This window comes from Colletotrichum spaethianum (genome assembly GCF_022836535.1).
Source record: "Colletotrichum spaethianum MAFF 239500 DNA, contig06, whole genome shotgun sequence".
NCBI lineage: Eukaryota > Fungi > Ascomycota > Sordariomycetes > Glomerellales > Glomerellaceae > Colletotrichum > Colletotrichum spaethianum.
Window position 1 is genome coordinate 559364 of NW_026054776.1, and position 18293 is coordinate 577656.

The window sequence follows — 18293 nt, forward strand, 5'->3', positions numbered from 1 at the left end:
CAGAACCGGATTTAGAGTGAGCGCTATTACCTTCTGGAAGAGGACTTCAGCTGCTTGGCATCAGTGACGCATTCCTCTGCGATAATGGTGGCATGCTCTGGGAAGTCTGGTCTAGACCCCACTCACCTGCCACACTCGTTAACTATACCCAGGAACGGCCGGCAATTGTGACTTGTGTCATCTCTTGGCCTTGAAAACTGACAGAACTCCCCAGCTCAAATGTCTTGCAGCTACAGGATGCTTTTGCCAAGTGCGCTCTTTGGAGAGCTAGAGCGTTCACATCTCACCTTCCCTTCACGATGTTTACTCCGCAACGCCACCATAAACCGTGTTGAACCACACATCCTGGTAGCTGATGTTCAATTCAGGTTGACTTCACCCCGAGCTAGCTCTGGGTAGCTTGCTCATGAATACTGTTAGATCACTGCCTACGATGTCATTATTCATTAACTGCTAACCCTATCGTCTACCCTATCGTCTACCCCATCGTCTATGGATAAATCACAAACCATCGCATCACCTACTGCTCACACGCATTCCCAGCTGCGTCTCTAAGCGCTGAAAACAGACTTAAATTGCTCGGGTCTGTGAACATCGGTCCATGCAATACATAGACCCGGCTAGCGATCCGGCCGAGCCCGTCTGTACACCCAATGCACACTCCCGTGCCGCAGCTGAGAAACCCCGCGCAACGTTTACACAAGAGACGCACCGATGGCGTCCCGTCAGGTCATCTTCATCACCTGCTTAATAGGGCAACTGAGTGGCGCGCCATTGGCTTCTAATTGTCTCGGCATACATCTGAATTGTGATGGCCAACGACGACATAGCCACCTTCCCTTTGAGCATCATTCCATTCCCTGTTAACAGCGGCCCAAGCAACCCTCGCCATTTTGAGAACAATGACGAAGCTTATGCCAGAAGGTCTTGTTCTCAAAATCTCCCTCTCCGACCGTGGTACACTCAGCCTCCTTCGAGTAGCAACAGTTTCCTTCCCAAAGTTGCTTTAGACCTCGATTCCTTCGGGTTCCTCAGCACATTCAGCTGGTCACCTCTGCCCGTCAATGTGACCTTCTTCGTTACGGTAACGGACCTCTCCCACTCCCAGACCGTCACCACGACAATCGCGGCATCCTCCTTCAGTGTCGACAACACCTTCAATCCATTGGTGTGTGGTGTATTCGCGATCGCAATCATGTCCGCGAATCCTGGCAGCCTGACATCTCTCGTATCGCCAGAATACGCCCAGATGTAAGCACTCGTACTCGGCTGCCATGTAGAGTTTGTAGCACATGCTGTAGGTGGTTTGAGAAAGATTTTTTTTATCTCCTCTAGACTTTTAGCGTTATTGATAGATGGTGATGGTAGTATTTGAACGGAACAGAAAACTCCCAGCTTTATGCTTTTCCAGGGGAGTTGCTGTGAATGTTGGCGGTTCTTGTCACTTCTTCCCCCTTGAATCGGATTCAGTGAAAGAGCTCAAACTGTGGCCAATCTTGTTTTCTCTAGTGAATGCGGTATCCACGCTTTTTCAGAGATTAACTTTACAAGCCGCAGTGAGTTGGCGGGCTTTCGTTCACTTTGAAAACAGACCTTCTCCAAGGCTTCTGTACCTCCTTGGTCAAGAATCAAAGATGCTGCCCTCCATGTGACAATATTATTGCCTACATACAGACGCCTCAACCGATAACGCAAACAGTCTTCATGTTATGGCAACAAATATTTGCACGGATTCACTGATAAGCTCCCAAAGCCTCTTCGATTTTGTTCACTTTGTCTCTTGTTGCATTATTGCTTCCTCTGTTCAAGCTCTTCGTTACTAGTCCACCGTCTTTGCTCCCCTCGTGATTTTGTATTGAAATCTTTAGCCCCCCATGACTGCCCAATGTGGCACGATGAGACCTCATACCACATTTGGGCGAGAGCATTACAACGAGGATACGTGTGTTGGGATCTAGAACGTCATTGTCAGGAGCGCATGAGACCACATTCGAGGTATACCAAAACATTTACCAATACAAGCCACAATTATCAAGGGAAAGGGTTGATTTAGAACGAGAAACAAAAATATCACAAGAAAAGCCCTGATGTTTAATCTCACAGAAGAGAGTAACAAAGAGATATCGTGGCGAAAGCGCAGTGAACATACAATACACTAATAAAGAGGTTAAGGAACGCATAACCAAGTTATAGAGCACGTCTTTCTAGAGGCTGCTGTAGGTTCAAGAGGGCAGAATCTTGCTTGAGCGCTTGGAGCAGCATTACGAAGTCGGTGTGACTCTAATACATTCTACCACTTCTTGGCCTCAGGTCTACCGTCATACTTTTGCATCCCTAATTTAACTAGGAAGTGGCAGAAAAGTACCTGTTAGAACAATGTCTCAGTTGGAGAATGGAGGGAAAGAAAGACTAATGGACACCGCGGGGTAGTAGAGTACGAGGATCCTATAGGCGCGCAACGCCTTGCAGATGGACGTTGTAATTAGCCAATTTTGCAGGGTTGCCCCTAAGTAACTTTGTGAATGCCGCCTAACTCTTGCCTCCAATTTGAGTAACCTCCCCTGATGGGCGCTATTTTCTGGTGTGATGATGCGCTGCTGAGATATTTGTCAACAAGGGCTATGTGATGGACTCAAATCCCCGGTTCACCCTATATCGATAAGTGAAGCACTCCCTCGCATCTGGAACCGATAACCACATCGCGCAACAAAGCTCTTATATGTCTACAGCCTTTCGAGACCAGCTTCGTCTACATCTGGCCCGCGATCTCGAGCATTAAGACTACCAATGCAAGCTTCCTTGAATAAAGTTCGTGTAAGCATATATGGAGATTGGTTCCTGTCAAATACCTGGCCGTATTCGTAGGGATGTTGACCGACAATTTCCCCAGACGCCGTCGATCTCAACCCCAAATTCGGCGGCACACCTCCGGTGCCTCAAAGAAGATGAAGTTGGCCCAAAGTGGCACGGTTCCTGGCGACGGAACATTTCCTCTTGGCCCGAACCGCAAACAGGTAGCAATGCAGCTCTCATGTAACATGATAGGGAGCCCCCACAAAGGTATAATCCCGGGGCGCCAAAGACGTGGAGTTGTCTCAGGATAGGTCATAAATACCCATTGATATATGCTATATAAGAAAGTCGAGTCTCAGTTGGAGTAAAAATACACTGGCTATTTTACCTTCAACTGAGGGCTCATACGCGGCTTAAAAATCTCTACCGTCGGGATGAATTATTCGAAACCTTCAACAATGCTCGGCTACATGATCGCGCTCACCCCAGCTCTGTTGCTCCTCGGCGCTCTCTTTGATGGAGCTGGCTTGGCACGTGCCAATAACCCAATCGTGCAGACTATATACACAACGGACCCAGCACCACTAGTCTATAACAACCGGGTGTACGTCTTCACTGGCCATGACGAAGACGGATCCACTGGCTTCAATATGCGGGATTGGCGCGCCTACTCGACCAGTGACATGGTCAACTGGCAAGATCATGGCGTCATGGCCTCACTAGCTACCTTTAGCTGGGCCAACGCCAATGCGTGGGCTGGACAGGTTATTCCTCGTAATGGCAGGTTTTACTTCTACGTCCCCATCCGGCGCACGACGGGGTCCATGGCCATTGGCGTTGCTGTCTCCGATTCCATCACAGGACCGTACCGGGACGCCCTTGGCAAGCCACTTGTCGACAACAACGAGATTGACCCCACTGTATTCATCGATGATAATGGCCAGGCTTACTTGTATTGGGGAAACCCAAAATTGTCCTACGTCCGTCTGAACCAGGACATGATTTCCTACTCCGGCGGTGTAAACCGCGTCACCCTCACCCCACAAGGCTTCGGCGCCCGCACCTCCGGCCATCTGCTTATGAGGAAGGTCCTTGGTTCTACAAGCGCGGTTCGACTTGCTACATGGTTTACGCCGCCAACTGCTGCTCGGAAGACATCCGATATTCAACCTCATCCTCGCCTACCGGACCCTGGACGTACCGTGGGCTGGTGATGGCGGCGGCTGGAGCCTCTTTCACAAACCACCCGGGGATTCTCGACTTCCAGGGCAACTCGTACTTCTTCTACCACAATGGCGCGCTGCCGGGAGGAAGCGGATACACACGTTCTGTCGCCGTTGAGAAGTTCACATACGGAAGCGATGGTTCGATTCCTACGTTGACAATGACAACGGCCGGCCCGCCGCAGATTGGCGTCCTGAACCCCTACGTGCGTCAGGAAGCCGAGACAATGGCCTGGTCATCTGGTGTTGAAACCGAGACTTGCTCAGAAGGTGGTATGTGTCAGGCGCCCAGAGGGGGGGGGGCACCGGCGCGGCACTAGTGGGGCCGTCGGCGGGGTAGCTGGGGGCCGCACCAGCACATAGTCAAGGGATTATAAAGGGATTCTAGCTACACAGCCAACACAGACTCCAATAACAAAGGTTAGCCACTAAGACTAACGTTAGAGAAAGGTAATAGTATAACGCTGCTAAATTAGTGTTATAGCTAGGGGAACTAGGCTTAGTTAAGGGGGGGGACCTGGGGGGCATATAAGGAGCAGCTGTAGTAGACCTAGGGGAAAAGGCAGATTGGAATAATAGTTAATACTTACCTTTACTTATACTTATTACTAACCTTATTACTTTATATAACTTTAGTTTTTAATATGTTTTAATTTCTTTTTATCTATAAGTATATTAACTACTAAGGTAATAATAGTACTTTCTATTTAATTTTAATTAGCTATTTACTTATATAAAAGCGTTACCCTTAAGTAGCTTACTCTTAATACTAGTAGTATTATACTAGAAGAGTAATAGAGGGTAATTAACTTAGAAGGGTTAAAGGAGAAGGAACTAAGAAATCTTTTAGAAACTAAGGTAATAAAAGCAAAAAAGAAGAAATATATTAAGTAGATTATAGCTTTAAGAAATAAGGCACCTTTAGAGACTATTTATAACTATTAAGGGGGATCTATTACCTTATAGCTAAAGCCTAAGTGACTATATACTAATACATTAATTAAGTAACTAGCTCTTATTTAATATAAGAGAAGTAACTAAGATAACTTTTAGGATTTTTTATTTAAATTAGAAAAGCGTTTTAATATTATAAAAGATAAATTTATAGCTAATAAGAATAAAATATAATTTATTAGTATATTATTAGAAAATAACTTATTTTATAAATAAAAAGACTATATCTTTTTTTATTATAGTAAGAAAATTATAAATATAATATAAGCTATAATAAAGATATAGCTATAAAATAGTATAGTTAATAATAATATATAGGCCTTTAGTGTAATAGTAGAGCTAGATAAAATAAAGTAGAAGCTAAGCTAGTTATATTAAAAGTTTATTAATTAGTATAAAATAACTAAGGTAAAGTATTTTAATATTATACTAAAGAAGTAGTAAGTAATATATATACTTAATTGCTTTATACTAGACTTATAGAATTATATTTTAGTAAAAAGCCTTCTAAGTATAAGGTAAAAGTTAAATAATGTTATAAAGAGGGTTAAGATATTTATTAAGAGTTATATAAAAGATATTCTTAATAGCTATATAAAAGAACTATAAGAATAAAGAAACTAATAGACTACTACTATGCTATAAGTAACACTTATTAGAGTAATAACTAATAAGCTAAAGGGATAATACTCTATGCTTATACTTATATTAATAACAAGTATACTTATACTAGTAGTAAGTATACCTATACTAAAGCTTATAGTTAAAAAGAAAGAAAAGAGTAGCTATTTATCTTATAACAAAACTAGTATACTAGTTACTTATTATAACTACAAAAAACTTAGCTATATTTCTCTAAACTATACTATAGAATAATACTATAAGTATAAGTAACTATAGTATATAGGGAAATAATATTTACTAGTAGCTACTAAGGTTAATAGTATTTAAATACTTTAAGATAAAAGGCTATATTTTTGTTTTAAAGTAGACTTTTATATTTAAGTAAATAGCGTATAGCAGAAAAGTAAGGTATTAATTAACCTAGGAGCTAATAAGAATGTTCTATACTAGAGAATAATATATAAGGAGGTCCTATAGGTAATATGCTAAGGGAAACTAGTACTATAAGGGATATAGAAAAAGAAGGCCTTTAATTATAGGATAAGGAGGTTAATGATAGAAGTAAAGGATAACTTTAGGGTAGTAAAGTCTTAGTATTATATCTTTTAAGTTAGTAATAAAGGCTACTATAATATAATCCTAGGGATCTTTTAAAAGAAAAAGGTAAAGCTAAACCTAGTATAGTTTATAATAGGATAAATATACTTATTAGGTAAAGGCTACTTATAACTAGTATAAGGGAAGAAGGTTATCTAAAGAGCCTAAAAGGAAGTATAAGCTATTTTAATAAATAAGCTAATAATATATTACTTATAGTATAGAAAAATTAGTAGTTTACTAGAGGTCTTATTAAAGGTCTACTTAAAAGATAATAATAATAAGCTAAGGGAGTTTATTTTATTAGAGGAATACAAAGAGTAGGCTTATATTTTTAACGTTAGCCTTGTAGTGAAACCTGCGCTAGATGACAAGTGAGTATACCTTATTAACTTAGAACTAGGGACTAAGCTTTTGTTTAGGCTTATTTATTTATTAGTAGTAAAAGAGTTAAAGGAATTAAAGAGGTATATTAATAAAGCCTTATAAAAGGAGTAAATTAGACCCTTAAAGAGCTTAGTAGAGGTATTAATCCTCTTTGTACTAAAGAAGAAGAGAAAGTTATGCCTTTATGTTAACTACTATAGACTAAATAAGATTATAGTTAAGAATTATATACTATTACTACTTATTAGTAAGATATTAGACTAACTAGTAAAAGTAAAGTGGTTTATAAAACTAGACTTAAAGGATATATATTATTAAGTAAAGATCTATGTTAAAGATAAGTAGAAGATAGCCTTCTATACTTAGTATAGCTATTATAAGTATAGGGTTATACTATTTAAATTAATAAATATACTAATAACTTTTTAAGTTTATATTAATAATACCTTAGCTAGGCTAGTAGATATAATTTATATTATTTACTTAGATAATATTTTAATTTTTATTAAGGATAAAGAGAGCTATTAGAATACTATAAAGACGGTATTTTACTAGTTAGACGTTATAGGTCTTTATATAAACCTTAATAAGTATACTTTTTATATATAGTTTATTAGTTTCTTTAGGTTTATGATTTTAAGTAAAAGGATTATAATAAAAGAGGACTACGTTTAGGCTATTAAGGAGTAGCTACTTTTTACTAGTATAAAGGAAATATAGGTTTTCTTTAGATTCATAGAATTTTATTAATAGTTTATTAAGAACTACTTAAAAGTATATACTTTACTTATAGATAAGCTAATTATAAAGGTAACAAGGGAGTAGGTAATAACTAAGAATATAATAGAGGCCTTTTACAAGTTATAGGTTATATTTATATAGGCTTTTATTCTCTATTACTCTAACCTTATACTACTTATTTATGTTAAAATAAATGTATTAAACTTTGTAATTAGTATAGTCTTTTACTAAAACTATAAGAGGGTATAGTATCTAGTAGTATTCTTATTAAGGAAATTAAAGGGAGCTAAACTTAGATATAGAGTACTAGAAACAGAGCTGCTAGTAATTTATAAAGTAGTACTATATTAAAGGTATTACTTTCTTTATACCTAGTATAAGATAATATTCTTAATAAACTACCTAAGGTACTATTACCTAATAACTAAGCTATAACTTAACTTTTATTAAGTAAAACTACTATAAGACTTATTCCTTTTTAACTTTAAAATCAACTATTAACTAGGAAAAGAAAATATAGCTAATAGGTTCTTAAAAAGACTAGATTACCAGCCTATAGGTATAGAGAAAAGGAAAGTAAATAATATGTTCTTAGATAACTTTTTTAGCTAGTTTGTAAGTAGAGTAGCGACACTATAACGTGGTAGGCTACTAGGTACTTAAAGGGTAACCCTAGAATAACTTGCTAAGAGCCTTAAAGAAGAAGTAAAGGAAGCCTAAGTAGTAGATAAGAAGATTTAATTATAAAGATAAAGATAGTTAAGGAATAACTAGGCCTAAGGAGAAAATAGTACTTTATACTATAAAAGTAAACTTATTGTTTTAGAAAACTATATAGCTAAGCTATAGCTTCTTTATATATTTTATAATAAGCTAATAGGAAAATACCTAGAGATAACTTAGACTATTAAGAGGATTAGCTAAACGTTCTTCTAGAAATTACTAAAAAAGGATATAAGAGAATATATTAAAATATATATAATATATTAAAGGACTAAGCTAAAATACTATTTACTTTATAAAAAGCTAATACCTTTTTCTTTACTAAGCTAACTATAAGAATATATTTTTCTTAATTTTATTATAAAGCTATTTAAGTTAAAAGGATTTACTAGAAACACTTATAATAATATCTTAGTTATAGTAGACAAACTTATTAAGTACATGGTTTATATACTAATAAAAGAAACTATAATAGTAAATTAGCTAGTAACTTTCTTAGTTAAGAAGGTCTTTTTATAATTTAGTATCTTAGTAGTAATAATATTAGATAAAGGGTTACTATTTACAAGCTACTTCTAGGTAATAGTATACTATTTACTTGTAATTAAAAAAAAACTTAGTATAGCGTACTACTTATAGACTAATAAGTAGACAGAAAGGTAAAACTAGAATATTAAGTATTTTCTGTAAGCCTTCTATAACCTAGAGTAAGATAACTAGGCTAAGTAGCTATTAATAGCTAAATTTGTTTATAATAGGTTATAGTATAGTACTATTTATATAGTACTAGTAGAAACGCTTATAGGATATCTTTTATAGAACCTTTATAATGCTAAGCTAAAAGGTTAAATCTTTATAGAAGTACTAATAGCTAAAGAAAAGATAAAGTAGTTGTATAATAGAAGGGCTACTACTAGGAAAATATTAAAGTCCTTAATAGAAACTTATAAGAAATAGTATAATACTAAAAAAATAAAAGTAGAATTCTAAGTAAAAGAAAAGGTTTTATTATTAGTAAGGTTTATTAAATAATAATAACTATTAAAGAAGCTATTTAATAAATACTTAGGCCTTTTTATAGTTATATAGGTAATTACTAAAAAAAAGGCTTATAAGCTAGATGTAAAGAGGAAGTATTATATTTATAATGTGTTTTTTTTGTTATAGCTAAAGAAGTTCTATAAGATACTAAAGAAGCTTTAAGGGATACCTATTAAGAAAAAGAATATAGACGTTTATAAGGTTAACTAGATTATTACTTATAAAAGACTAAGATAAAATAAATAGTATTTAATAAAATAAAAAAGGTATAAAGAAAAAAAGAACTTATAGGAACTATAAAGGAATATAAGACTAGAGCTATAATAAGTCTATAAGTAAAGGGTTATTAATAAGGTACTAGTAGAAAAGTAATCTAAAAAACTAGGTAATATAATAGCTAGTATTTTATATTATTTTTTATAATATTAAAACTAAAAAGTAAATATAGCTTAAAAGGCTAAGTATTTTAAGAATAAAAAAAAAAAAACCTAAATAAATAAATAATAAAAGGGAAAGGAATAACAGGGGAATAGTAAGGCCTAGGTATTAGTCTTATTATCCTCCTTGTTCTTCTTAGTGCTATAAATACATTAAGAATAACAGGGGGTTATTCATAAATAGTCACAAGGAAAAGTAGAGAAGAATAAAGGTAGACAGAAAAGGTATATATATATTAACCGTTAAGGTTTCGTTATATCTTCGTTGTTCATATAAAACTGTCTAAGTAGAGGGGATATCTCTTAGTTATATAGAAAGTCCCTTAGATACGTATAGTATCTAAGTGTATATCTAAGCGTATATCTAAGCGCTAAGAGGTACTTATAGTTTCTTATATATATATATATATACCTATATATGCCTATAGATAAGCATAAGCGCCGGTATATGTAATGCTTAGAAGTATATGCGTTTATATACAGTAGACTACATTAGTTTACAGTAGTTTATATTAGTATAGTTATATATAATAATATATACTTTTATAAGTTATTTTTCAAAAAGAATCTAGAAAAAATAACTATATATTTATAGGACTTTTAGTTATAGAGTTATAAAGAGATTTATATATAAGAATTATAAGAATTTTACTTCTTAATTCTTAGTTTTCTCCTTAAGTTATATCTAAGTTATAAATATAACTTACTTATATAAAAACTTATAAAACCTTATATAAAGAAAATTATAAAAAAAATAGTTATAGTTATAGTTATAGTTAAAAACCTTTTAAGGGAAAAAAAAAAATTTTATAAAAAAGAAACCTTAGTATTTAAGCTATATTACTTTCTTTTTAGAAAGTATTTCTTTATTATCTATAGTTTCTTTAAGTAAAAACCCCTTTTTATTAAGATTTATAGTCTCTATAAAGTATTTAAATACTTCTTTATTAACAGATTTAGTAAATATGTAACAGCACAACTCCCCTAGCCTAATGGTTGTACGTCACAAGGGCATATAAGCAGTGTTAACAGCAGGGCTTGCACGCGTGTAAGCACTGACGGATCTTTTGGGTCAATTGGGTCAATTGGTTAGGCCATAGAGTCAAAGGGTCCTTGCGACCGACGTCACTATCAGCGTCTATTACAATTATGCTTGCACGCATACAGTCAGACTAACAGCTGCTGGACTTGGCATGTGGCAAAGAAAGGCTTGATTGCCGTCACAAGTTCAATTCCCGTAGTTATCCCTGGCTATCAAGGCGAGCGCTAGTGAAAGGCGGGGTAGGACTTGTCTCATCGCTAACTCTAACCTTAGGGGTCTGCATTGCCTATGTGTGCCTTAGGGACAAGGCAGCCTAGGAGGGGGTATAGTTATAACAGCACAACTCCCCTAGCCCAATGGTTGTACGTCACAAGGGCATATAAGCAGTGTTAACAGCAGGGCTTGCACGCGTGCAAGCACTGACGGATCTTTTGGGTCAATTGGGTCAATTGGTTAGGCCATAGAGTCAAAGGGTCCTTGCGACCGACGTCACTGTCAGCGTCTGTTACAAAATATATCTACTATATTATTCTTTATATAGATATAGTATAAAGAGACTTAATTATTATAAATAGCTTATCTAGAAAAGTGATATTTTATATCTATATGTTTAGATTTCTTATAAAGCTCTAGGTTTTCTGTTATATATTATGCTGCCTCGTTATCTATTAAAATAATAGGCTTATTTAACGTTATATTTAACCCTAAGTTATTATATATAAAAAAAAAAGAGTTATATAAGTATATAAATTCCTTTATAGCTTTATATAAAGCTATATATTTAGCTTTATAAGTAAATAAAGCAACAGTCTTCTGTTTTATACTATTTTAGCTTATTATATTATAGTACCCTAAGGTACTTATATATCTAGTAGTAGACATTTTATTATCTAAGTCTTTAGCCTAATTAAAGTCTAAAAATATAACTAACTATAAATTAATATTATAGTTATATATTAATCCTAGATTAAGATATTTATTTATATATCCCTATATCCTATTAAGCGCAATAAAATGCTCTTTAGATAAGTTACTTATATAACGAGCATATATATTTACTAGATATATTATATCTGACCTAGTCTTAAGACTTAAGAAGAGTAGAGATCTTATTTCTTATTAATATTAAGTTATTTCTTCTTTTATTGCTTACTTTATATTTTTTCTAAGCTTAATAGCAGGATTTATAGGCGTATTATAAGGATAAGTATTCTTTTTATTATACTTTTCTAGTATTTTATTTGTATATTTAGTTTAATAAATATATAAGATCTTATTTATTTTATCTATACACATTTCATTCCCTAAAAATATATATAGAATTCCTAAGTCTTGTATCTGTAAATCTTTATTTACATTATTATAGAAATATTCTATATCTTTATTTATAGGAGCTATTATTATTATATTGTCTATGTAATAGGCTATTATAGCTCTTATATTATTATTATTAGCTATAAAGATACCTTTATTATAAAGGGATTCTTTAAAGCCTAGTTTTATAATTATAGATCTTAACTACTTATATTAAAGTCTAGGGCTCTGTTTTAGACTATATAGGGCCTTTTTAAGCTTATAATATAAAACTTTTTTTATTATATTATTTATATATTCTAAGGTATTTGTTTTATAGTTATAAGAGAAACCTATAGGTAATTTTACCTATATTTCTTTATTTATATTAGTATAGCAAAAGGCATTAGAGATATTAAATTGCCTAAAAAACCAGCCTAGCTTTATTCCTATTATAAATATAGCTCTATAATTCTTAGGTTTATAGGTAATACTAAAGGTTTCTAGATAATTAATACTTATATATTAATTAAAACCTTATACTACCTACTTAGCTTTATATTTTAACGGGTTATTATTTATATCTGTTTTTAATTTATATACTTATCTTTCTCTTAAGGGCTTAATTCCTTTAGGTAAAGGAAGTATTATCTAAGTATATATATTATATAAGTTATTAACCTCTAAAACTATTACTTAAATCTATTTATTTCTAGAAGTAGAGATTATAGCCTTTTTATAGGTAGTAAGGTCTTTATTTATTGTTATAGTAAGGATATATATAGCTTTATTAAACCTATTTATTTTATTATTTTGATTATTTATAGTGGAAAGTATTGGTTTAATTATAGGGTAGTCTTTTATAGTATATAAAGCGCTTTCTTAGTCTACTACCCATTTATAGTTTTTAAGCTTATTATTATTTTGCTTAGGAATTTCTACTATTATCTTGGATTTATTATTATTATTATAATTATTATAATTATAATTATTATAATTATTATTATTTATTATATTATTATTATTTATTAGCTTTATATTTATACTTCTAGGATTTAAGTCTTCTCTTCTACTTTTATAGTTATGTAGAGATATCTTATTATTACTACTATTTTCTTTATTATTTATATTTATATTATTATTTATATTTTAATTATTATTATTAATAGTAAAAGGTATAAACTGATTTTCTAGAATAACTATATCTCTAGTTTAAAAGGAAGTTTTCTTTTGAAAATCATATACTTTATATATATTATTTCTATAGTTAAGTACTATAGCTTTTATAGCTTTATTATCTAGCTTTTTTATCTTAGGATCTTTATTTTTATAGTAATATATAGATCTAAAAGTTACTATATTATTAATATTAGGTTTTATATTATTATTTATTTTATAAGGGGTCTTATAGTTAAGAGCTTTATAAGGGGTTATATTATATAGATCTACTGCTATTAAAGCAGCTTTTCTTTATAGATATAAAAGCAAATTTACCTATAAAAGTATAGCTTTTATTTTATTAGTTATAATCCTTATTACTCTTTTTATTATACTATTAGGCTTATAAGTATAAGGTACTTTTATATTATGATTTATTTTTTTAATTATATAGGTATAATTTATAGTATTATTATTAAATTCTAGACCGCTATCTGTATTAAAGTCTTTTATCTTATTCTTATTTATATTATTCTTATTTATATATTCTAAAATAATAGTATTAACTTCTTTTACTTTTTTAGTTTTAAGTAGTTTTATAAATATAAGTCTAGATTTTTTTTCTAAAAAGATAATAAACTATTAATATTTATTATAGGTAAAAGGTATTATAGGTCTATAGAGATTAAAAGAGACTTTTTTTATATATTTATAATCCTTATTATAGTTATTAAAATACTTATTAACTTTAGTAGTAAAGTTTACTTTTATATAAGTATTATAGGTATAGTCTTCTTTTATTATATTATTAGTTATATTTGTATTATCTTTAAGTTATATTAAGACTTTTTTATTTATATATCCTAGTCTATTATACTACTTTTTATAGTTATTAATCTTTTTATTATATATAACTTTTTTATATTTATAAGGTTTTCTTTTTATATTTATAGTATTTATATATTCTTTATAGTTATTAAGATCCTTTTTATTTAAAACCTTTATATTTAAATAATATAAATTATCTTTTATATTCCTTTTACAAAGGGTTCTTTTATTATTTATATTTATTAAAGATACTTTTATATCCTAAAAAAGGGAAGCTATCTTAAGTCTTCTTGGTCGATTTTGACTTAGAAAATTAATACCTATTTTAAGTATATAATAACAGTCTTTAAGGATATATATATTATTATTATTAAAAAAAGAAATTACTATATCTTCTTATAAAGAGATTTTTTTTCTTCTTATATCTCTTTAGTTAATATACCTATTTATATAAGTAGTCTTTATAAATAAAGATTTATTACTTATAATATTAATAGTAATAGTAGTATTTAAGTAGAATATAATATATTTATTATTCTTAGTTATATATATAGGTTTATTTATATTACTTATTTTATTATTAGTTATAGTTATTATAGAGGAGGTTATATAACTTATATCTTTAAAATCTAAGTCTATTTTATTCTTTTCCTCTTATTAAGGGTTATTTATAACTATATTGTTTATAACTATAATATATGTATTTTCTACGTCTGATTTATCTGATTCTTTAGAATCTTCTTTCTCTATTATAGCTTTTTTAGCTATTAAGGCCTTTTAGGCCTTATAAAGCTTATTTCTCTTTATATTAGTTCTTTGTTACCTTAAAACTTCTTTCTTAGTATTATCCTTATTTTTCCAGCCTTTAAGGGCCTTAATAGAATATAAAAAGTTATAGTCTTTAACTATATGGTTTTTTAACTTACAGTATATACAATAAATACTCTTTATCTTTTTCTAAGGCTTTTTAATTCTTTTTCTAAAGGTAAAAGTAGTATATAATACTATAAAAGAACCTTTTCTTTTTGCTTTATCTATAAGATTTATAAAAAAAGATTCTATAGTATAGGAATTTATATCCTTTCTAAGGGCTTAGGTTATATTAGTTATAAAACCTTTATAACTATTATCTAGACTATTTAATACTTAAGCTATAATAACTTATTTTAGTAAAGTTATATCTTTAGAAAATAAGTTATCTATAAACTCTTTTATTTTATTAAGGTATTCTTTTATAGATCTAAAGGATTCTAAAGAGATATTAAAGAACTCTTTATAAATAAAATATTTGTTAATAAAACTAGTAGGTTTATATAGATCTTTTAGTTTCTTTTAGGCCTTATATCTTATTATAAAGTCTTTTATAACCCTTAAAGGGGAATCCTTACAAAATAGCTTTATAAAAGCTAATACTTTTATATTACTTTTTTATTAAGAAGGTATAGTTAAAGAAGTTATAAGACTAAAGTTAATATCTTTACTAATAAGTAAAGCCTTAAATCTAGTTACTTAAATATTATAGTTAAGGCTACTAGAAAAGCGTAGTATATAGATTTTTTCCATAGTATTAATTTAGTTTAAATTTAATTAAAATATAAGGATTTTAGTTGATTTTGGCTGATTAGAGAGAGATATTGGTATTCTAATAGTACTGTTGAATTTGTCTTGAAAAATAGGCCTTAAAAGTGGTTAGTTTATTATTAATAGTATGGTGTTGCGTAGTTGCCTTGGGTTAAAGATATATATGGGCCTTTAATTAAAGAAGCTTTTACTAGACGGCAAAGCAGTTAGTCTAGTAGTTTAGCTATTCTCTAGATTAACTAATTAAATTAGTAACTTAATTAGAGCTCTTAGGTTTAATTTCAGCTTAAGGTATATAGTCTTTGTTAGATATAGACTAGAAATAACCTTTAACTGGTAAGGTAAGATTATAATTTGCCTAGAGCTATAGTAGCATAAAATATAGCAATAAGTGTAGTACTTGCCTAGTAAGCCGGTCCCTTTATTCTGCTAAATATAGACTACTAGGTGTAAGGTGTAGTTGCCTTAGAGCTATATTCCTTAAAATTCCCTTAGCTAATGTAGTATGTCCTTTAGCAAGGTTAAATTTTTGTTATATAAAATAAAGGTATAAGTATAAAGGAAGGTAAAAGTATAAAGGTTGTCTTCTCTACTAAGCTAAGCTTATAACTATTAAGAATAATAGGGGGTTATTTATAAATAGTTATAAGGAAAAGTAAAGAAGAATAAAGGTAGACAGAAAAGGTATATATATATTAACTGTTAAGGTTTTGTTATATCTTTGTTGTTTATATAAAACTGTCTAAGTAGAGGGAATATCTCTTAGTTATATAGAAAGTCTTTTAGATATATATAGTATCTAAGTGTATATCTAAGCGTATATCTAAGCGCTAAGAAGTACTTATAGTTTTTTATATATATATATATATACCTATATATGTCTATAGATAAGTATAAGCGCTGGTATATGTAATACTTAGAAGTATATGCGTTTATATGCAGTAGACTACATTAGTTTATAGTAGTTTGCATTAGTATAGTTATATATAGTAATATGTACTTTTATAGGTTATTTTTCAAGAAGAATCTAGAAAAAATAACTATATATTTATAGGACTTTTAGTTATAGAGTTATAAAGAGATTTATATATAAGAATTATAAGAATTTTACTTCTTAATTCTTAGTAATACTAATAGAGTTACTAGTATTAGACTTAAGCTTATTAGTATACTAAAAAGATGTTAAGGGACTAACAGGGTACTAAAAGGGTACTAAAGGTATATATAACTTAGTTATAAGTAGTAGTTTATTTAAAGAAGAGGATACTTTAGGCTTTTATAGCCTTAGTTTACTTTTAAAGGAAAGCGTTTTAGGCCTTAAGGGCTATAGTAGACACCTTAGCTAACTTAGCTAAGGACTTAGTAATAGTAGTAAAGGCCTTAGCAGTAATAACCTTATATTAACGTAAAAGCTACTTCTCCTTTTTCTCTTTAGCTTTACACTTAGTATTAAGAGCCTTAGTAGTAAAGGCTTTTTTTTAAAAAGCCTTTTTAGCTATAAGCTAAGCCTTCTTAATATTATTCTAATAAAAGTTAATAATAACAAAATACTAGTAAAACACTAAAGAATATTATACCTTCTTTAAAGTAAAAGTAATAAAGATATTATTTTCTTTATAAAGTTCCTTAAAAATATTCTTAAGGGTAATAGTAGTAGTAGTAATAGTATAAATAGCCTACTAATAAATTAGCTATAAGTTACTAGTCACAGAAAAGTAATAGCTTATAAGAATACACTTTTTACTTTTAAGAGTAATATAATAACTATACTTATTACTAGCTACTATTAACATTAAACTAGAAACAAGAGACTAGAGGGGTACTAAGAGAGTACTAAAAGGTAAAGTATTTACTAGTTGTTTTAAGGTAGTAAGGAAACTTATTTAATACGTTTAGAAGACCTAGGTACTAGTCGACTATTTAGCGTAGACAGTAGTAGCAAGAGACAGTATAGATAGTAGTGTTGTTGTTGTTAAGGGGGTACTATAAGGTATTAGTAGCATTAGTAGTAGTAGTAGTAGCAGTAAAAGCAGTAGCAGTAGTAATAAAAGTAGTAGTAGTAGTAGTAGATATAATAGTAGTAGTAAAAGAGCTAAGGGCTAGTAAAAGTATTATTAGAGTTAAGTAGTAGTAGTAATATTAATAATAGTAGTAATAGTATAATAAAAAAATAAAATAATAATAATAAAATAAAAATATTTATAAAAAAAATAAAATAAAATAAAAATTAAAAAATATTAATAATAAAAAGCTATTAACTTAGTTAAGTAAGTAAATAAAAGTAAATTATAATAATAACTTTAGCCTATAGAGACTAGCTAGTTTAGCTAAAAAGAGAGAAATAAGAAAATACTAGTAAAAAACTAGTATTTTATTTAATAAATAAAACTTAATATTATAACTAAGAATAAGATTTATTATAAGAACTCTTATCTTATCTAATTATATCTTTATATCTAATAACTACATAAACTTACTATATCTATATTTAGATTAAGTAAAATAAGAGCTTTATAACCGTATATAACTTATCTATATATAAGATAAGCTTATAAGAATTAGGTTAACCCTAGAATCCTAGTCTTGGATCTAGTTAACCCTAGAATTCCAGCCTTAGATCTAGTTAACCCTAGATTCTAGAAAACTAACTCTTAGATTCTAAATAAGATTATTTTATTAGATAATTATATTACTAATAAGATATTAAGAAAAGGATATAAGCCTAAGATATTCCTACCTTTTAGAAAGAAAAGTAGATATAATAGTATAGAAAAATATAATAACTTTATCTTTTTACCTTTACTTTTACTAAGTCTCTTTACTTTTTTATAACTATCTAAGAATATTATTAAGATATTCTAAGTAGTTATA

At 30.1% G+C, this 18293-nt stretch overlaps 2 protein-coding genes across 2 annotated transcripts; one reads left to right on the plus strand and one right to left on the minus strand.

Annotated features, from left to right (window-relative positions):
- Nucleotides 1-963: 963 nt before the first annotated feature.
- ColSpa_03192 (uncharacterized protein) lies at nucleotides 964-1197 on the minus strand (the record flags this gene model as incomplete). The annotated part of the gene is made up of 1 exon (XM_049269404.1): nucleotides 964-1197. One exon carries the CDS (start codon nucleotides 1195-1197, stop codon nucleotides 964-966), a length of 234 nt encoding a protein of 77 aa, XP_049125361.1.
- A 2054-nt stretch (nucleotides 1198-3251) lies between these two features.
- Nucleotides 3252-4007, plus strand: ColSpa_03193 (xylosidase/arabinosidase; the record flags this gene model as incomplete). The annotated part of the gene is made up of 1 exon (XM_049269405.1): nucleotides 3252-4007. The coding sequence occupies one exon, from the start codon at nucleotides 3252-3254 to the stop codon at nucleotides 4005-4007; it is 756 nt and encodes a 251-aa protein (XP_049125362.1).
- Nucleotides 4008-18293: the final 14286 nt, after the last annotated feature.